The sequence below is a fragment of the Phoenix dactylifera genome, chromosome 13, assembly GCF_009389715.1.
Source record: "Phoenix dactylifera cultivar Barhee BC4 chromosome 13, palm_55x_up_171113_PBpolish2nd_filt_p, whole genome shotgun sequence".
Lineage (NCBI taxonomy): Eukaryota > Viridiplantae > Streptophyta > Magnoliopsida > Arecales > Arecaceae > Phoenix > Phoenix dactylifera.
Genome location: NC_052404.1, coordinates 9,218,577 through 9,233,953, shown reverse-complemented (window position 1 = coordinate 9,233,953; position 15,377 = coordinate 9,218,577). Strand labels below are relative to the sequence as shown.

The 15,377-nt window shown below is 41.1% G+C and overlaps 2 protein-coding genes across 2 annotated transcripts; one reads left to right on the top strand and one right to left on the bottom strand.

Annotated features, from left to right (window-relative positions):
* Positions 1–200: 200 nt before the first annotated feature.
* LOC103721517 (sex determination protein tasselseed-2-like) lies at positions 201–1,489 on the bottom strand. Its single transcript, XM_008811768.4, has 2 exons — positions 1,370–1,489; positions 201–1,104 (listed from the first exon to the last, which is right to left on the bottom strand). The coding sequence occupies exons 1-2, from the start codon at positions 1,453–1,455 to the stop codon at positions 285–287; spliced, it is 906 nt and encodes a 301-aa protein (XP_008809990.2). The 5' UTR covers positions 1,456–1,489; the 3' UTR covers positions 201–284.
* A 10,637-nt stretch (positions 1,490–12,126) lies between these two features.
* Positions 12,127–13,592, top strand: LOC103721510 (wound-induced protein 1). The gene has a single exon (XM_008811761.4). The coding sequence runs from the start codon at positions 12,644–12,646 to the stop codon at positions 13,115–13,117; it is 474 nt and encodes a 157-aa protein (XP_008809983.3). The 5' UTR covers positions 12,127–12,643; the 3' UTR covers positions 13,118–13,592.
* Positions 13,593–15,377: the final 1,785 nt, after the last annotated feature.

Sequence of the window (15,377 nt, the reverse complement as noted above, 5' to 3'; positions counted from 1 at the left end):
GATGACCATCCATGAAGCCAAGTAGTCTTGTCTTCAATGTTGAAACTATCTATGGCTCATTAGGAATTTGCTTCCGTTCCATCTAAATCATATTGAAATACTACTAAGATTCTACTTTGCAAATGAAGTCAGAGAAAAAGATGGGAATCTGTGCTTGTGTAGAGACCTGAAGTTCTGGAGAAAAGAGGATCATAAACAAAGTTGGAATTAAGAGTTTCTTCTATTGAAACAAATCCATTGCTACATCAAAAACGTTTTTGCATCAAAAGAATCATTCGTCCTAACTACAACCCAATAAGATTTCTTGAGGTGGTGACACCTCCATCCACCACAAGGTTGTGCCCACTGACATACTTGGCCTCGTCGCTGGCCAGGTACAGCGCCGCCTCGGCGACGTCCCTCGGCGTCAGCGTCGGCCCTCTGAGATTCGCCAGCCCCCTCACGATCTCCTCCATCTTCTCCACCTCCTCCGCACTCGGAGTCCCGCGATCCACCCCCTCGTCGCCGTCCCGCCATGCGTCCACCAGCATGTGGGTGGCCACCCCGAACGGCGAGACGCAGTTGACCCGGATCCCGCGCGCGCCCAGCTCGCACGCGGCGTTCCTGGTGAGCCCCACCAGCGCGTGCTTCGATGCCGTATACGCGTGCGGGCCCATCCCGCCCATCACCCCAGCCACGCTCGCCACCGACACGATGCTCCCCGCCCGGCCCCCGGCGACCATCGCCCGGGCCGCGTGCTTCATCCCCAGCGCCGCGCCCCGCACGTTGACGCGCATCACCCAGTCGAGCTCGTCGGCGTCGAGCGCCATGATGCTCTTGGCCTCGCGTGCCTGCCGGCCGAGCACGCCGGCGTTGTTGACTAGGACGTCGAGCCGGCCGTGGCGCGCCAGGGTGCGGTCCACGAGCCGCTCGACGTCGGGCTCGGAGCCGACGTCGCAGTGGACGAACGTCGCCGCGGGGGCGAGGGAGGCGGCCAGGGACTCGCCGAGGGAGTCCTCGATGTCGGCGATGACGACCTTGGCTCCGTGGCGGACGAAGAGGCGGACGGTGGCTTCGCCGATCCCGCGGGCGCCGCCCGTCACGATCGCCACCTTTCCTTCCAGTCTATGGACAAAAGAAAAAAAACCTCAATCTCCGCACACAAAATATTCTGGCTACACTACAACGTGAAATAGCAGCTGTAAACCATCCATCGAGACGATCTGATATTCCTAAACTAAGGCATAACATATTTATATCAATAAGATTCGAGATTCGATCATTGAAGGAGCTGACACCAAATTAAAGACCATGTTACCAGAGCTCATGCGTGACAATATTACTAATTCCTAGCTAAAAATGAACAGCAGAAATGTACTGAGAAGGGTACCTTTTGTGCTGGGGAGCGACAGGTTCCCACCCCAGAACTGGGATCCCTTGATGGTTTTGCTCCGGCCTCGCTTCCACAATGGTCATACTGTCTGTGAGGGGGAGAGAGATTTGGAGAGGTCCTGGGTGTTATTAGCGTTGGTTTCATGTAATATATATATATATATATATTGAAAGAGGGTGGAGTCTGCCGGTGACGAAGAAGAGGTGTTGATGGATTGAGACTACTGGGCCGGGATTGGGGTGGGGCCGATTCTCAGAAAGTTCCCGAATCGCACTTTAGAGGCGGCTCCGTTCCTGGAGCACCTGTGGGCCCCCGATAGGTCACCAAAGACGAAAAAAAAACAGTTAAACACCATATTAATTCTATCTTAGAGATAAGCGATAACCGTAGAACGAATTCGATTTGGATTCTGGAATTGGTATTATTTGTCGCTGTTTTGATTTAATGCAGGGGCAGTTAAGATTACCGACGTTGATGTGATGTGCACAAAATTACGGTGTTTATGGCTTTCCTTCTCGTTATAAATTTATAATTCTAGATTTTTTTTTTGGGCAGTATCAATATATGTTGGTTAAGGATTTCCGATTTTTTATTTTACTATTTTAATGAAATTGAAAATTAGTTGTTTGCCGGGCATCAGGTTGATAGCAATTTTGTAGGGCACCGACAGGCCAATTATAGCAAAGTAAACCATATTAAAATATAGAATTAAGAAATTATGGGTATGTTTAGCTGAAAAGAGTTGGACTGTAATGAAAATGAAAATGCGTGGCTCATATTTTAGCCATTTGACCGGCTAAATCTTATATCCATTTAGATGCTCTAATTTTTTAAAATTTAATTTTTATTTTTTATTCAAATTTTATTTATGCCTCAATTTATTTCCATTCCAAATTTCAATTCTAACCGTGGGCTTAATGTCCTTTATATATCGGGTGTTTTTAAAAAAGAGAAGAATGAACAGTTATTTTGGAATTGAGGGCGTTTAATGCAAGCTAGGAGTCACCTTGGAGCTTTTGCTAAGGTTACAACCCGGAGTACTATGTCCACACTGGAATCCTCAAAGTATATTTTGAAGTCCAACTGAGGATTAGTTCAACGGGAAGGAGACAAAAGCTGAACTGCCAAGGACGGTAGAGCATCGAATCTTGCCTAAAGATTTTTGCTGGCAAGGTTTACGGCATTATCGAGTGTCGTATTTCAGCTGGATAAATGCGAGCGGAATGAGTGGTCATTAAGAAATCCATGCATCAAAAGTTCAAAACCTAACCTCGCAGTACACTCATCAAAGAAACATCACCAGAAAGGCAACCTGCCACCTTTTAATCTCAAATTTGAGCAAGGCTACTAGTTGACTCCTCTAATTTCCACCAAACTTTGACCAAGGCTATTTGCTCGAGGTGACCGGTCAAATAGATAATGAGAGAAGTAGCTTGGTTTTGAGCCATTCTAAACATGCCACAAGGATCCCAAGTCATGGCTTTTGAAAAGGAGCTGCCAATTGCCGACTTTTGAATGATAAATTTTCAAGCATTTTGAAAAAGGAGCTGCCAATTGCCAACTTTTGGATGATAAATTTTCAAACATTTTGAAAAGGAACGGAAAAAAAAGGAGAGAAAAAAGGAAACATTTTTAGATGTTTTGATGGAAATGCTCTTACTTGTTCTGGTGACCTCCTGGTCCAAAACCACTGGAGAAGTAGGATGTCCCACTAGGCAAATCTGGCCCAAATGGGGCTCACTTGCTGTTCTTGTGCCACTTGCCGGCTTCCATTCTTTTATGACATGGGAATGATCCTTAACAGAAATTGGGTCCATATTGTTCGGTCAGAAGCCACTCATTTCTTGGACTGGCAATCTGTTTGGAGATACATCGTCCAAAATTCCAAGCCAATTTGACCCATCTTATAGATCTCAAAATGCTCAAACTTCTATATTCATCTATCTGTATAGATCTCAAAGCGACTAGTGGATGAGCAACAGTAGATTTGTTTGCCTTCTTTTGCGACCCTGTTCTACTAAATAAAATGGTGTAGCCTTTGAGGTAAGCCACAATTCTAATAGAAGAGTCAAGAGAAATAGTTCCAAAATTTGGAACAATTTTGATTAAACATTATCTAGCTAGAAAATGTTTTCTAAAGTTAATTTGTCTATTGGTGTGAGAAATTTACAACGAATTATCAACATGTTCTATGAAAAAATTAAAAAAAATAATTTAATCTAAGAGAAATCTACTGCAGGATCTAGCTCGATTACGAAAAGATTTTTTTTCTTTTTTTTTCTTTTTTTTTGGCATACTACCATACCTTTGGCCATTTTTGCATGGCGCAAGTGGATTTTTGCTTTATATCACCTTCTCTCGTAAACTACATGGCATGCAAACAGTGCAACAGAACTCTTCGCCACTGAGAGTTGGTCCCCATTGCATTACCTGTAATACTCACAACAAGGTCTCTATCATTCAATCACTAAACAAAGAGGTTATCTTTCTATGGATGGCACTAACAAATCTAAGCTCAAGAATGGCACAAGTTGATGTTTTAAATTTGTCAAACTCCATAAATTATCCCTTTTTTGTCAAATGAGAATATAGAGGTTTTGTTGATAGAAAGGCCCGCATTAGAAAATGGTGCATGCGAGACTCGCATCTAGATAAAGAAACAAATAGGATATCCTACTCTTCTTCCTTGTAGATGTTAAGGAGTTGCTTTCTATTATATGAGATGCTATGGGGCTCTTAAATGCATATAAACAATTCTCTTTGGATTAGTGCAACTCATGGGATTCATCCCCGAACACATAGGTTAGTTAATAAACAAGTTGCCAAATCAATAGTTATCGGACTGTTAAACTTTTCATTTGTATATGGGATACCCTCAAGCATTTTTCCTATTTATATTGATCATGCAAATAGCAATCAAATCATTCTAAAAACAAATCCTTAGCCAAGGTTTAATTAAATCAATGTTTGTTACCCGATTTCTCTTTTAGGATAGGGTTTGAGTTGTATCTTTCATACTAAAAAATGATTCACCTTCTTTCCTACAGATTCACCGTTGGATCGCACAATAGCCGCTTTGAGATCTATGCAGCTGGATGAAGAAATTTGGAGTGCTTTGAAGTCTGTGCAAGATGCCATCCAATGGTTGACATTGTGAAAGACGATCAATTATCCTTGTGTGGAAGATACAACCCGAACTCTTCATTAAAATAATGAAATATATCTTATTAAAATATAATAAAAATCCATGCCATTAAGATAATAAATTGTATCCCAAAAAAAAGATAATGAGAGAACATCATACGGAGAAGAAACAAAACAAGATTACAAATTAGAAAACCATAACAAGAAAGCAGAGAAAAAAAAAAGAATGAAAAACAAAGAGCAAGAGTAAGGGAGATGTGTGTTGATTAAGGGTTACGCCACATGGAGTAATAGCTCGGAAGCTCCCATCTAACGTTTGATGGATAAGATCCCCATTAGTATCTTCCAAATAATTTTAGATAAAGAACAGTGCAATAATTTTTAATGCTTGATGGTCGATAGATTATTTGAGAATCGCGTAGCATGCTTGTCATTATACTACTTCGAAAGTCCAACAGCAAATTAATTATCATATGAAAATAATTAAAAAAAAGCACTTGCTTCCTGGCAGATGGGGAATACCAACTCACAGAATCTGCTATTTGTGAAGTCAAATGATCATGATACAGAGAGAAAGAAAGATTTGACAGAGTCAAATTACCTTTGCTAAGAGGCATGCAATCACGTAAAAAATAATATATATATATATATATATATATATATATATATATATATATTGGGACTATGCCAATGATGTATGTCATCACCCTTCTTATTCAATATGTGCTCTGACATGCTCTCAAAGTTGTTGCAGCTATCTGTTGAATACAAAGATTTTTTGAGCCTATCAACAAAGCAGATGAGATACTACTCTCGCATATTTTCTTTGCTGATGATTATCTGTTTGTGGCCAAAGCTACTACATAGGATACTTTGTCTCAAAGCCATGATCGGCCTTTATTGTGCTTTATCGGGTCGGGCTATTAATTTGCACAAATCTTACCTAATGTTCAGCCCTCTCACTCTTTTCTCAACTAGACGACAAATTTGCCAACTTGGGCGTTCCAATTTCTGGTGCTGTACTCCAATCGCCTAACTATGCATATTTATTCAATAAAGTGGATAAGAGGATTAGCAGTTGGCAATGGAAGGCTCTCTCGTTTGTGGGGAGAGCAACCTTAGTTCAGCCGATTCTTTTCTCGATACCTATTTACTCTATGCCTTATGTAGGCATTTCAATTTCAATGTGTTGTCACTTAGAAAAAGAGTTTTGTGCATTTTTTGGGATCACTTATCTTGTCACAATCCAGAACTTCATCCTAAAAGGTTAACTAAAAGGTATTGTTTTGAATTCCTTAGTCCTGTATACGTATGCAAGATCTTCTCGACGAATAACCGATGTGGAACTAACTACAACGCATGGGTCCTCACACTTCTAATAGGAGAGGATGCTATCTTTTATCTTGGGATCTCATCTGTTGTTTAAAGCGCTTTGGTGGTCTAGTTATTCGCTCTTTTGTTTCAAAACAACAGATTCTTTCGAGCAAGATCGCAGCTCAACTTGTGCGAAATGCGCACTCTTTGTGGACTCAGATTCAGCCGCAAACTGGCACGCGGAGGAACTATCATCGGCCATCTAAATGCTCATCCATTTGGAGTCAAATTGTAGCTCAAGGGACTGAGCTGCAGTACAACTTTATTTGGAATCTCGCAGAAGGCACCTTAGTGATTTTTTTACAGGATCCATGGTGCTCTTCAGTTCCCCTTAACTCATGGCCTACATTGATTAATATGGATGTTCCTCCGCAGCAGATTTCATCAATAATGATCGCACTTGGAAGGAGGAGGAGTAAGCTCTTATTTTCCCAGCTGATATGATAAGGCTGCAGCAGGATATGCTATTCGTGATCACTATGGTCGTTTGATATAGCAGCAGGAAAATTAGTTCCAAAAATTTCAGTATCTTACGCAGAGCTTCTCGCTGCCTGGTATGGTATTCACACAATCATGTACACTTATAAAGCTTTTGAGGCCTTGGTTGAAGGAGATTCACCCATTGTTATCCACTGGATCAATTCATCCTATTCCAAAGTGCAGGTGAACCCAAAGCTTTTGTTAGCTGATGCTTCCTCTGCTTGTTATCTAAGACACTAGCTTTCATTTTTGGGCCTTGGGCCTCTTCTGTAACACACACCCACATTAGCTGATGCTTCCTCTGCTTGTCATCTAAGACACTAGCTTTCTTTCTGGCCCGTGGGCCTATTCTGTGACGCACATATATAAAAGTGGATGAGTGCAGGTCTTTTAATTAGAGTGTGAAATTATTTTATATGATCAATTTTCCCTTCTCTGTCTTCTTTTCTTCCTACCACTCTGGTCATGGCCGAAAATCTTGCCTCCATAAAGGCAGTTCCTTCAATATACATGCATCATATACTAACAACAACAAAAAAAAAAGGAACTGATGTTCTTTTTTTTGGTGGGAAGCATAGAGCATTGCATTACTGTAAAATTTAAAAAAGAAGAAAAAAAAACTGATGTTTTTAAATCATCCATCAACGGCTCTATGCCTCCTTTCCACTTCCAAATCGTTACTGGAATCTTTTGAGAAGGTTTTTATCGAAAAGAAGAGAAGATGAAAGAGGGGAACGGGGCATTGGACTAGGAGGTGAAGGATGAGAAGGAAGGGTACATTAGTTTCTGAAAGAGCAGTGAAGTACTACGGTAATTCAGAAAAATTTCTCAAAAATATTTTAGTTTTTTGAGAAATAGGAGTAGTTTACCTACTCAGCACATTAATCTAATAGTTATTATGATATGACAAAAAAAAAAGTCGCTCAACTAACTCCCGAATCACATGGCACAATTGATGATGCCAATTCAAAGGGAGGAATCATAACACAGCACACTAGCTAGAAAAATTATACCCTACATCAGGTGCACCATATCAGCAGTACACCACACCAACAATTCGAAAAAAAGATGAAGGGGGAGACAATGTAAGACCAGCTGCATGATGATTGAGGCACATAAAAATCTTAAATCTTTTTGGCATGGTGTGCCGCCAACATGGTGCACCTAGTGTGAGTTATAATCTCTCTAACGTGCATATATATATATATATATATATATATATATATATTATAGTTAGCTTTGCTTTTATTTAAATCATTCTTTATGTTATTCTTTCTAGAAATTGTTTTCGTCATTATTTATGGTATGTTTCTGGTTCTAATTTACACTTGCAAAATCCTATGGCAGCTCAGAGGACCCAAGTGTATAAGTATTATGCTCGTACTACTCAATATTCATTTTAAAGTTAGTTACTTATGGAAACTTTATGTCCCATATCTATGTATGAAATGTCAATTCTCACATGAAGCATTCTTCATCGAAATGTGAATGAAAGAAAGACCGACCTACCTACCTGTTTTCAGTGGCAAGATCAATCAAACAAAATAGGCTCAAGAGAAGAACCTGTTTTCTTCTTCTTCTTCAACTATATCCCATCGTATACATCGCCCTATATGAAAATATGAATGTACCCCTATCTATTCAACTCTTAGGTGGGCCTGCACGCACCTTTTTAGGTTATCCGGAAGGAATGGAATGACTAATGTGATGTGAGCAAAGATACGAAAATCCCCGCTTTGGACCAGAAATAGTGGTAACCCCATCGGCGGTAAAAGTCGGACAGACCCATTTTCGTGGGTCAACAAGACAAAAATAGGCTCTCATTGACTAGCAAAGGATTCAGGGGGAGAATATGTCTCATCAGCTTTCTCTCAGTTTACAGCCACTCATGGAATTGATCACGATACGATCTCTATAGGGTTCCCCCTCTGAATGAAATTCAATGGGGTCCATGGAGACCATATCTTCATCCATAGGATCCCAAGTCCCCGGATCAATCGAAAGTTCGATTCTATCTGAACTGCTCATTTTCAAATGATATCCACACTGTTTGCGGAACTTCCCCCATCGAAAAAACAGAGCAGTAACAAGAAAGGGAAGGCATCAGTGAGACACTTGGAGCTTGGGGCATGGCAATTTGTTAGGCTTGGATCACCCACTAAGACCCAAGATAGTCCTTGTTCCCACTTGGGCTTCCATTTAAGAGGTCCAGCCCACTCGATCTTAACGGACCATAATACCACAATAGACGTTCCTTTGTGCCCACGCGGAGGTAGTTTGGCAACTCATGATGCCACCAAACCCTCATATTTCCCATTAATTCCACAAAATTTCTATGTGAGTGGGCAGTTCTAGCATAAGCATAGCTTGATAACATCACCTTATTCTCTTTGTTGGAGTTTGCATAATTATAGGCTTAGAAAGAGCAGCAAAGAAATTACACCTTACTTTACACTGCATGGACCATATGGCCGTGCATGCCGCCAGTCACAACCGCTTGTTCCTGTAGCTATGTACCAAGATGCACGCTTGATGCATGGGGCTTATAGAAATGAGCGGTTGTGATTGGTGGTGTGCGCAGCCACATAATGCACATAGTGTAGGGTATAGTTGTTAAGAAGTAGTATGTGTTGAGTATGAAGATGTTACATTTATGCCAAAACAACATGCAAGAAAGTTCTATGAGAAAGTGTAATGGCCGAGCATTGGCCCAGTTCTCCACGGGCTAAGATGGGCTTAATCTGAGGCATCCTCCACATTGTAAAAGCCTACTTGCGCTCCCTAGCCTATTACAATGCACTCTTTGCACCATTAGTTTGTGGCTTGGACTACGAACAACGTCATACACTCCATGCTTCAACGATGTACATTTTTGTATGCTATTATTTGCCCGCTAAGGATAGGGATAAGGGATGTGTAATACGTCCCCAACTACACGTGTTAGCCGTGTGTCTGGTTGCCGACCACCGATTCGAATAGCCCGAAGAGGATATCTATCCCCAGGATTACACGCAATCTTCGAGTCCGTCCATGCTGGGTTGCCCGCAGCCATTGTTCTTTTTCGTTTGGAGTTCTCGTCTCTCCGCTCGCAATCACTCGATCACAAATTCCTCATTCCTGATCCACGCTAACTAAATCGTATTCCGCCGCAGAGCATCTCTCGTCGTTCCCTCACAGAAAATTTCTACCCTCCTCCTTTGTAGTTCTCGCACCAAGCCCTGGAAGGGATGGGGTGGATGGGTTATTCTCACTAATATCCACCTTCTGGAATATCGCATTCATGAATTTTATGTTATTCGATCAGGAGTTATTCGTATATATCTTAGGGTTTTATGGCTGCGGTTCTGAGAAAGATACGGTTTTTGTTGGTGAAATAGCTGCTTGGACACCGGGGCATGGGAATTGAAGAATGTTCAGATTCAGCTTTGTTGCCGGTGTAGAAATGATGACCTCATCCAAAGGATTAGCCCAAAAATACTATTTGAGTTTTTTAATCTTATATAAGTATTCAAACTCTATATATCATATAGTTAACGTAGGGCTAAACACGTACCTATATGAATCCTCACCTACTTCGCATTCTAATCAAGCTAAATATCCAAATCTGATCAAATTCAATTACAAGTATTATAAATCCAATTTAAATTTATGTTGTTGTGTTTTTAGTCTATATAAATTATGAGCTAAGTACGTTCTGATACCATTTGTAATAATGCAGTATCTCATCCTTAGCTCTGTATAAGTAACTAAAATCTATCTATTGTATAACCGGTGTAAAATTAAATACATGCTCTTATGGATCCTCATCTTGCAGCTTTGTCCAGCTCTGAGATATCTTGCAGGCCATATAATGCGTCAGAGTGGAAGTCAGCACCAAAGGAGAGATGTGTTACCACGTATTGAAGGAGACGATCGAGCAGAGCCTGTTCGGGTATATCTCTCTCTCAAGCGGTCCTCCATATCACCTTGTCGAGTGCATAATGATTGTAGCATGGAGCAAAGATAGCCTTGATCAGATATAAGTTGGAACCAGAGGCCCATGCTCAACAATAATGTGGTGGGCTACGTTGAAGATTGTCCAACTTGTGAAGCTATTGACGAGAGCCAACTCATAATCTCTGAATGCTTGACTTGCAGCCTAACTCGTGGCTCTAAATGCTTCACTCATCTACATGGGTCCTCTCCTTTTTATTTTTTCTTTTTTACTTTCTCTGTACCTATTTCTTTCTTTTCTTTTTTCTTCACACTATGATGGAGCCCCACACAGGTTAACAAGTACCAAGATGGCCTCGGACTCAAATCTGGGATTTTCACTTGAAGAAATTCCCACCCGTATTTAGGTCCAAATCTTCAGGGATAATATTACTCAGGACTGGAACCCGAACCCAGATGGGTATGACTAGTAGGATGATGCTTAAGTCCTTTTTGCACCCATTTATACATTGCCGAAGTGAGGATAGATTCCCACCGCTCTGCTCGCTAAAAAGTTTTCTAATTATACTTGCATTATTTTTAAATATATTTATTTAGATGGTTAGGCTGAAAATTCTATAAAATTTATGGGTTAGTTTAATACAACCAGCAAAATTATAAAATTACAGACCGACTTAGATTCATATTCATAAATATCCAAAATTAGCCTTACAATGGGCCTATTTATGACCTAACACATCTGAGTAAGCAACACTTCCTCATTTTGGAGTATGTAACAATGTGACGTATAAAATAAGTTTCCAGTTACATCATAGCAATCCGCATTATAATTTTTTATTCTTTTCAAAAAATTGCTCGAGCATGGGTAATAAAATATTATATCAATGATGCCTAGAATTATTGATCGGATATGAGAGAGAGATGCGGTAGAATACTTCGAAAGATATTCTTTAATATTTTCCAGAGTATGATGCATTAATTCTTAGGTTTTTATTTCTTAACGTAGTTATGTATGCATCTAACCAAGAAAGGTGACAGGTATGGCGTGTTACAACTAGGTAATAATGTGGTAATTTTATCATTGGGCTGTAATTCATGCTCTTGGAGAGGATAAATACGGTATTTTTCATTGAAGGGCCCCCCGCTGTACAATGATACTCCTGTCGGCTCGAATGAACAAAGAAAGCGACGCAGAGAAGCCCGTCCCCAGAAAACGACGAATGAAGAAAGCCGTCAAACAGATAAGCACGTCTGGCCTCTTTCCGGCCCAAGAACGTGGTAAATGACTAAATTGCCCTCCCTTTTGAACAGCGCAGCTAAAGAGCTTCTAGATCTCCTCCTGATCCTAAATCACTTACACATCTAATAGTTATTAATTGTTAGATTTAGGTTAACTCAGCTCAAAGGATAGAGCTCCACAAAGAGATTGATGTTATCTACTAGCTTCTTACAATCATAATACCTTATGAAAAAAAAAAGCTGACAACTTAGATATCGATGTATCATATAATTTATTGCAACTCAATACTAAACATGCATCATGTTATTTTCTATCTAGCTAACAATGTCTAATTGATTTTTTTTTATCAAACCTTTTCACACTTTTTTTCTCTGAATCAAATTTTGACAATCTTAATTCTACAACTTATTTTTTGAAAAGATATATGACACTTAATTCTTTGCTATCATTTTAGTGCTATTTAAATCATGGAAAAGGGATTGTACTCCTGGACCAAATTTTTTGAGTAAATGTCATGTTTCTCCTCATTAATTCAAAGACAATGAATGTACCCAACACATGGATCAAGTGGAAGGTGATTGCTAGGCCAGGAAAGAAAAACCAAAGGTGTGGTTCACAATTCAACCTAAATTCCATCCATCCTCCTAACCTCTACAACTCCATATAGATAGCTTCCTTTTCCAACAAAACTGAAGTGTACTATTTTAAAAAGTTCTATTCGATAATATCTAAGCCGAGCAACCGAACATTAAAAATAGCTTTCCATCACATGGGGCAACATTGTCATTTCAAAATCTTCCACTCCCGGACCGCACCTCACTCCTTTCTGCACTCCCCGGAAAGCGTTTCCTTTTGGCTCTAAACAAACGGATGGAAATGGTCGCAGATCACATCTACGTTACTATGGTTTGGACCAACTCCCACCAAACGTGGCTTAAACTCCATAGCTAAACTCCAACACTGAAAGTTAGAACGAGCTTATAAAAAAAAACACATCCCCTCTTCCATCTCCATACATTGGAATCACAGAGACTTGCCCACAAGAACCCTTCACTTGCTTTCTCTTAGTACCACCCTAGTCCAGAACTCCACATTACCGTATGGCGTCTTCCAAGGACGGCAACAAGCGGTTGGTGGAGTCGCTGTACGAAGCGCTGGCGAGGGGCGATGCAGAGGCGGTGGCAGGGATGATGGCGGAGGACGTGGAGTGGTGGTTCCACGGGCCGCGGCGGTGCGAACACATGCGGCGGGTGCTGACCGGGGAGGCAGGGCACGGAGATCACTTCCGGTTCGACCCACGGAGGGTGACGGAGGTGGGGGAGGGGGGGTGGGTGGTGGCGGAGGGGTGGGAGGGGGACCAGGCCTACTGGGTCCATGCCTGGGACGTGGAGGACGGGGTCATCACCCGGTTTAGGGAGTACTTCAACACCTGGGTCACTGTGAGGGAGCTCAGCCAGATTTCCCTCGGGGCCAGCAGTGCTGCCAGGGGAAGCCGAGACTCCCCGGCCGTGTGGCAGAGTGAGGCCCGGGTGCACCTGCGACGCTCCCTGCCAGGGCTTGTACTCGCCATTTGATTCATGTGCCTGCATGCGATTGAGTTCGACTTGGTGTGCTCCGGATGAATTCAGAGGTTGTCGGAAGTTTAGGTTCAATATATGAAGGTGTGTGTGGTTCTCAACAGTCAGTATGTTCGGCAGCGTACGTGAATTTCTTGTCCTGATTGGGCTGGCTAGATATTTATAAACTTTGATGAGCGACGCACAATCTTTTAATTCCCCAAAAACCATTGTGAATAATGTGCAGGTGGATGGTTTATATGGAATAACTAGAACCCAATAATGGCAAGATGAACCGGTTGCAGGTGTGGGACAACGAATCTTATAAGTTAAATCGATAATAAAAAAAAATTAGTACGTTGATCTATAATTTATATAAAGAAGAGTTGAGTATATTATGTGTTTATGTTGACCTTGGTGCAAAACCAAAGCACCTAATGATAGAGCTCGGGGTGTATCTTTTGCACGAGATCTAAGATTTTCTAATTTGCAACGCTTGATGGCCATTTTTGGAAGATGGGCAGTTACCAAACAAGTAAGGATATCTTGTTTGATGGCCATCTATTTTTCAGTAACATTTATCGAGCGCTGCATTGGACTCTGCAGTGCAAACTACGCTCTCTTGCATGAAAGAATGATTCATCTTCTTTCATGATGTTAACTGTTGGATTGCCTACTAGATGGTTCAAGATCTATGCAGGCTGAAGAAAAATTCAAATTGTTTGAGGTCCATGCGTGAAGGAACACCAATCATTCTTTCGCTCGTAAGATGCGGTCTAGTGGTTGCCAAGCACCGGTCCTGCAGTCAAGCAATCGCATTATTAGAGGCGGCTATGCTGATTTATTAGATAAATGCTGATTCAGCACGCGCAATGCGTGTGCATGATTTCAGGAATTGCTATCAATCAATGACATGCAATTTATCTAATTTTAAATATATAAGCATATGTTGATGGATGCGATCTCATGATTTATTCTTATTGTCTTTTTATGTGGATTATGTGAACCTGTCACTTAAGTCATTAAATCAGAAGAGGAAGCAAAATATAAATTTTAGCTATGTGGCAGCTTGTTGCTGCAACGATTTGTAAGGTTGCAGGCCAGCGGCAAGACAAAATGAGCACAAAATGAGAGGAACAGCAATCCAAGCTAGCCATATGATGAATGGGGTCCATGGAAATGATAAATCCAGTTGGCATATATGATGCACTACTGATATGGTGCATTTGGTGTAGAGTATAATTTCTCTTTTTCTAGTAGATGATAATTCATCAAATCAGCGGTAGGAAGTAAGATGGAGGCAGGTTAGAATAATTGGCTTTCAACAGGCAATATTCACAAGAACACCTACTAAATGCCAATAATTAGAGAGAACTTAATGAACAATGTGATTTGTGGACATCAGCAGATATGTTGACACGTGTATGCTTTGTATGATTCAAGACACCCTGGCGTGTGATGTGCGAGGCTCTCATGACTCATAAACCTCCATGTCCTACTTAGCCTGTGGAAGGACAGGCCAACCGATTGCATATCATTTTCCTAATTTGATGTAGAAATATGAAGCAAGTCATTATTCTTACCTAAGAATCTTATGCGTGCGGTTCTGACCGGTCTTTGATGCATGCTTTGCGGATGTGAGTCATGTGACATTGGCACACCGTAATGCGTTGTGTTAGGTTCTGGAAGGCAACCAATATGGTCGATATGCCTCGAAGAATACGTGCCCTTTTATTATCTAATATTCAATACTGCGTCCCATAACATCCACAATGAGGTTACAGCTTGTGCTTGGTTCCTTCGTGACTCATTCCAGGCGTGCTAAATATACCTATGATTTTTTTTCCCAGATAGGAAATGCGTTCGCTTAAGTGTCTCATGATGGTATGTTTGGTTGCTAGTATTATAGTGGTCTTGTTGGGACATTGTTAGTCTAAGATGATGTATGCATCATATCTTGGTCTTCGATGGTCAAGATGGTTCTCATTCAATTGTTGTTATTTCTAAGACATTTTAACAAACTTGTCCAAAAACAAAGCTAAAATTTGGGGGGCAAATGGATCGGCTCGGATCGGGTCATAAGTGACATTGATCCAACCCGGTTCCTTATTCGGATCCTAATGTTAGATCTAGATCCAATCCAATAGAAGATCGGGTCAGGTCTGATCAGGTCCACAACAAAAATTTCTAACCCAATGGGTCATTCGGGTTGGGTCTATATATAATTTAGCTCCAATTCAAAAAATTCGGATCTGAATCGGGTCCGAGTCGGATTTCT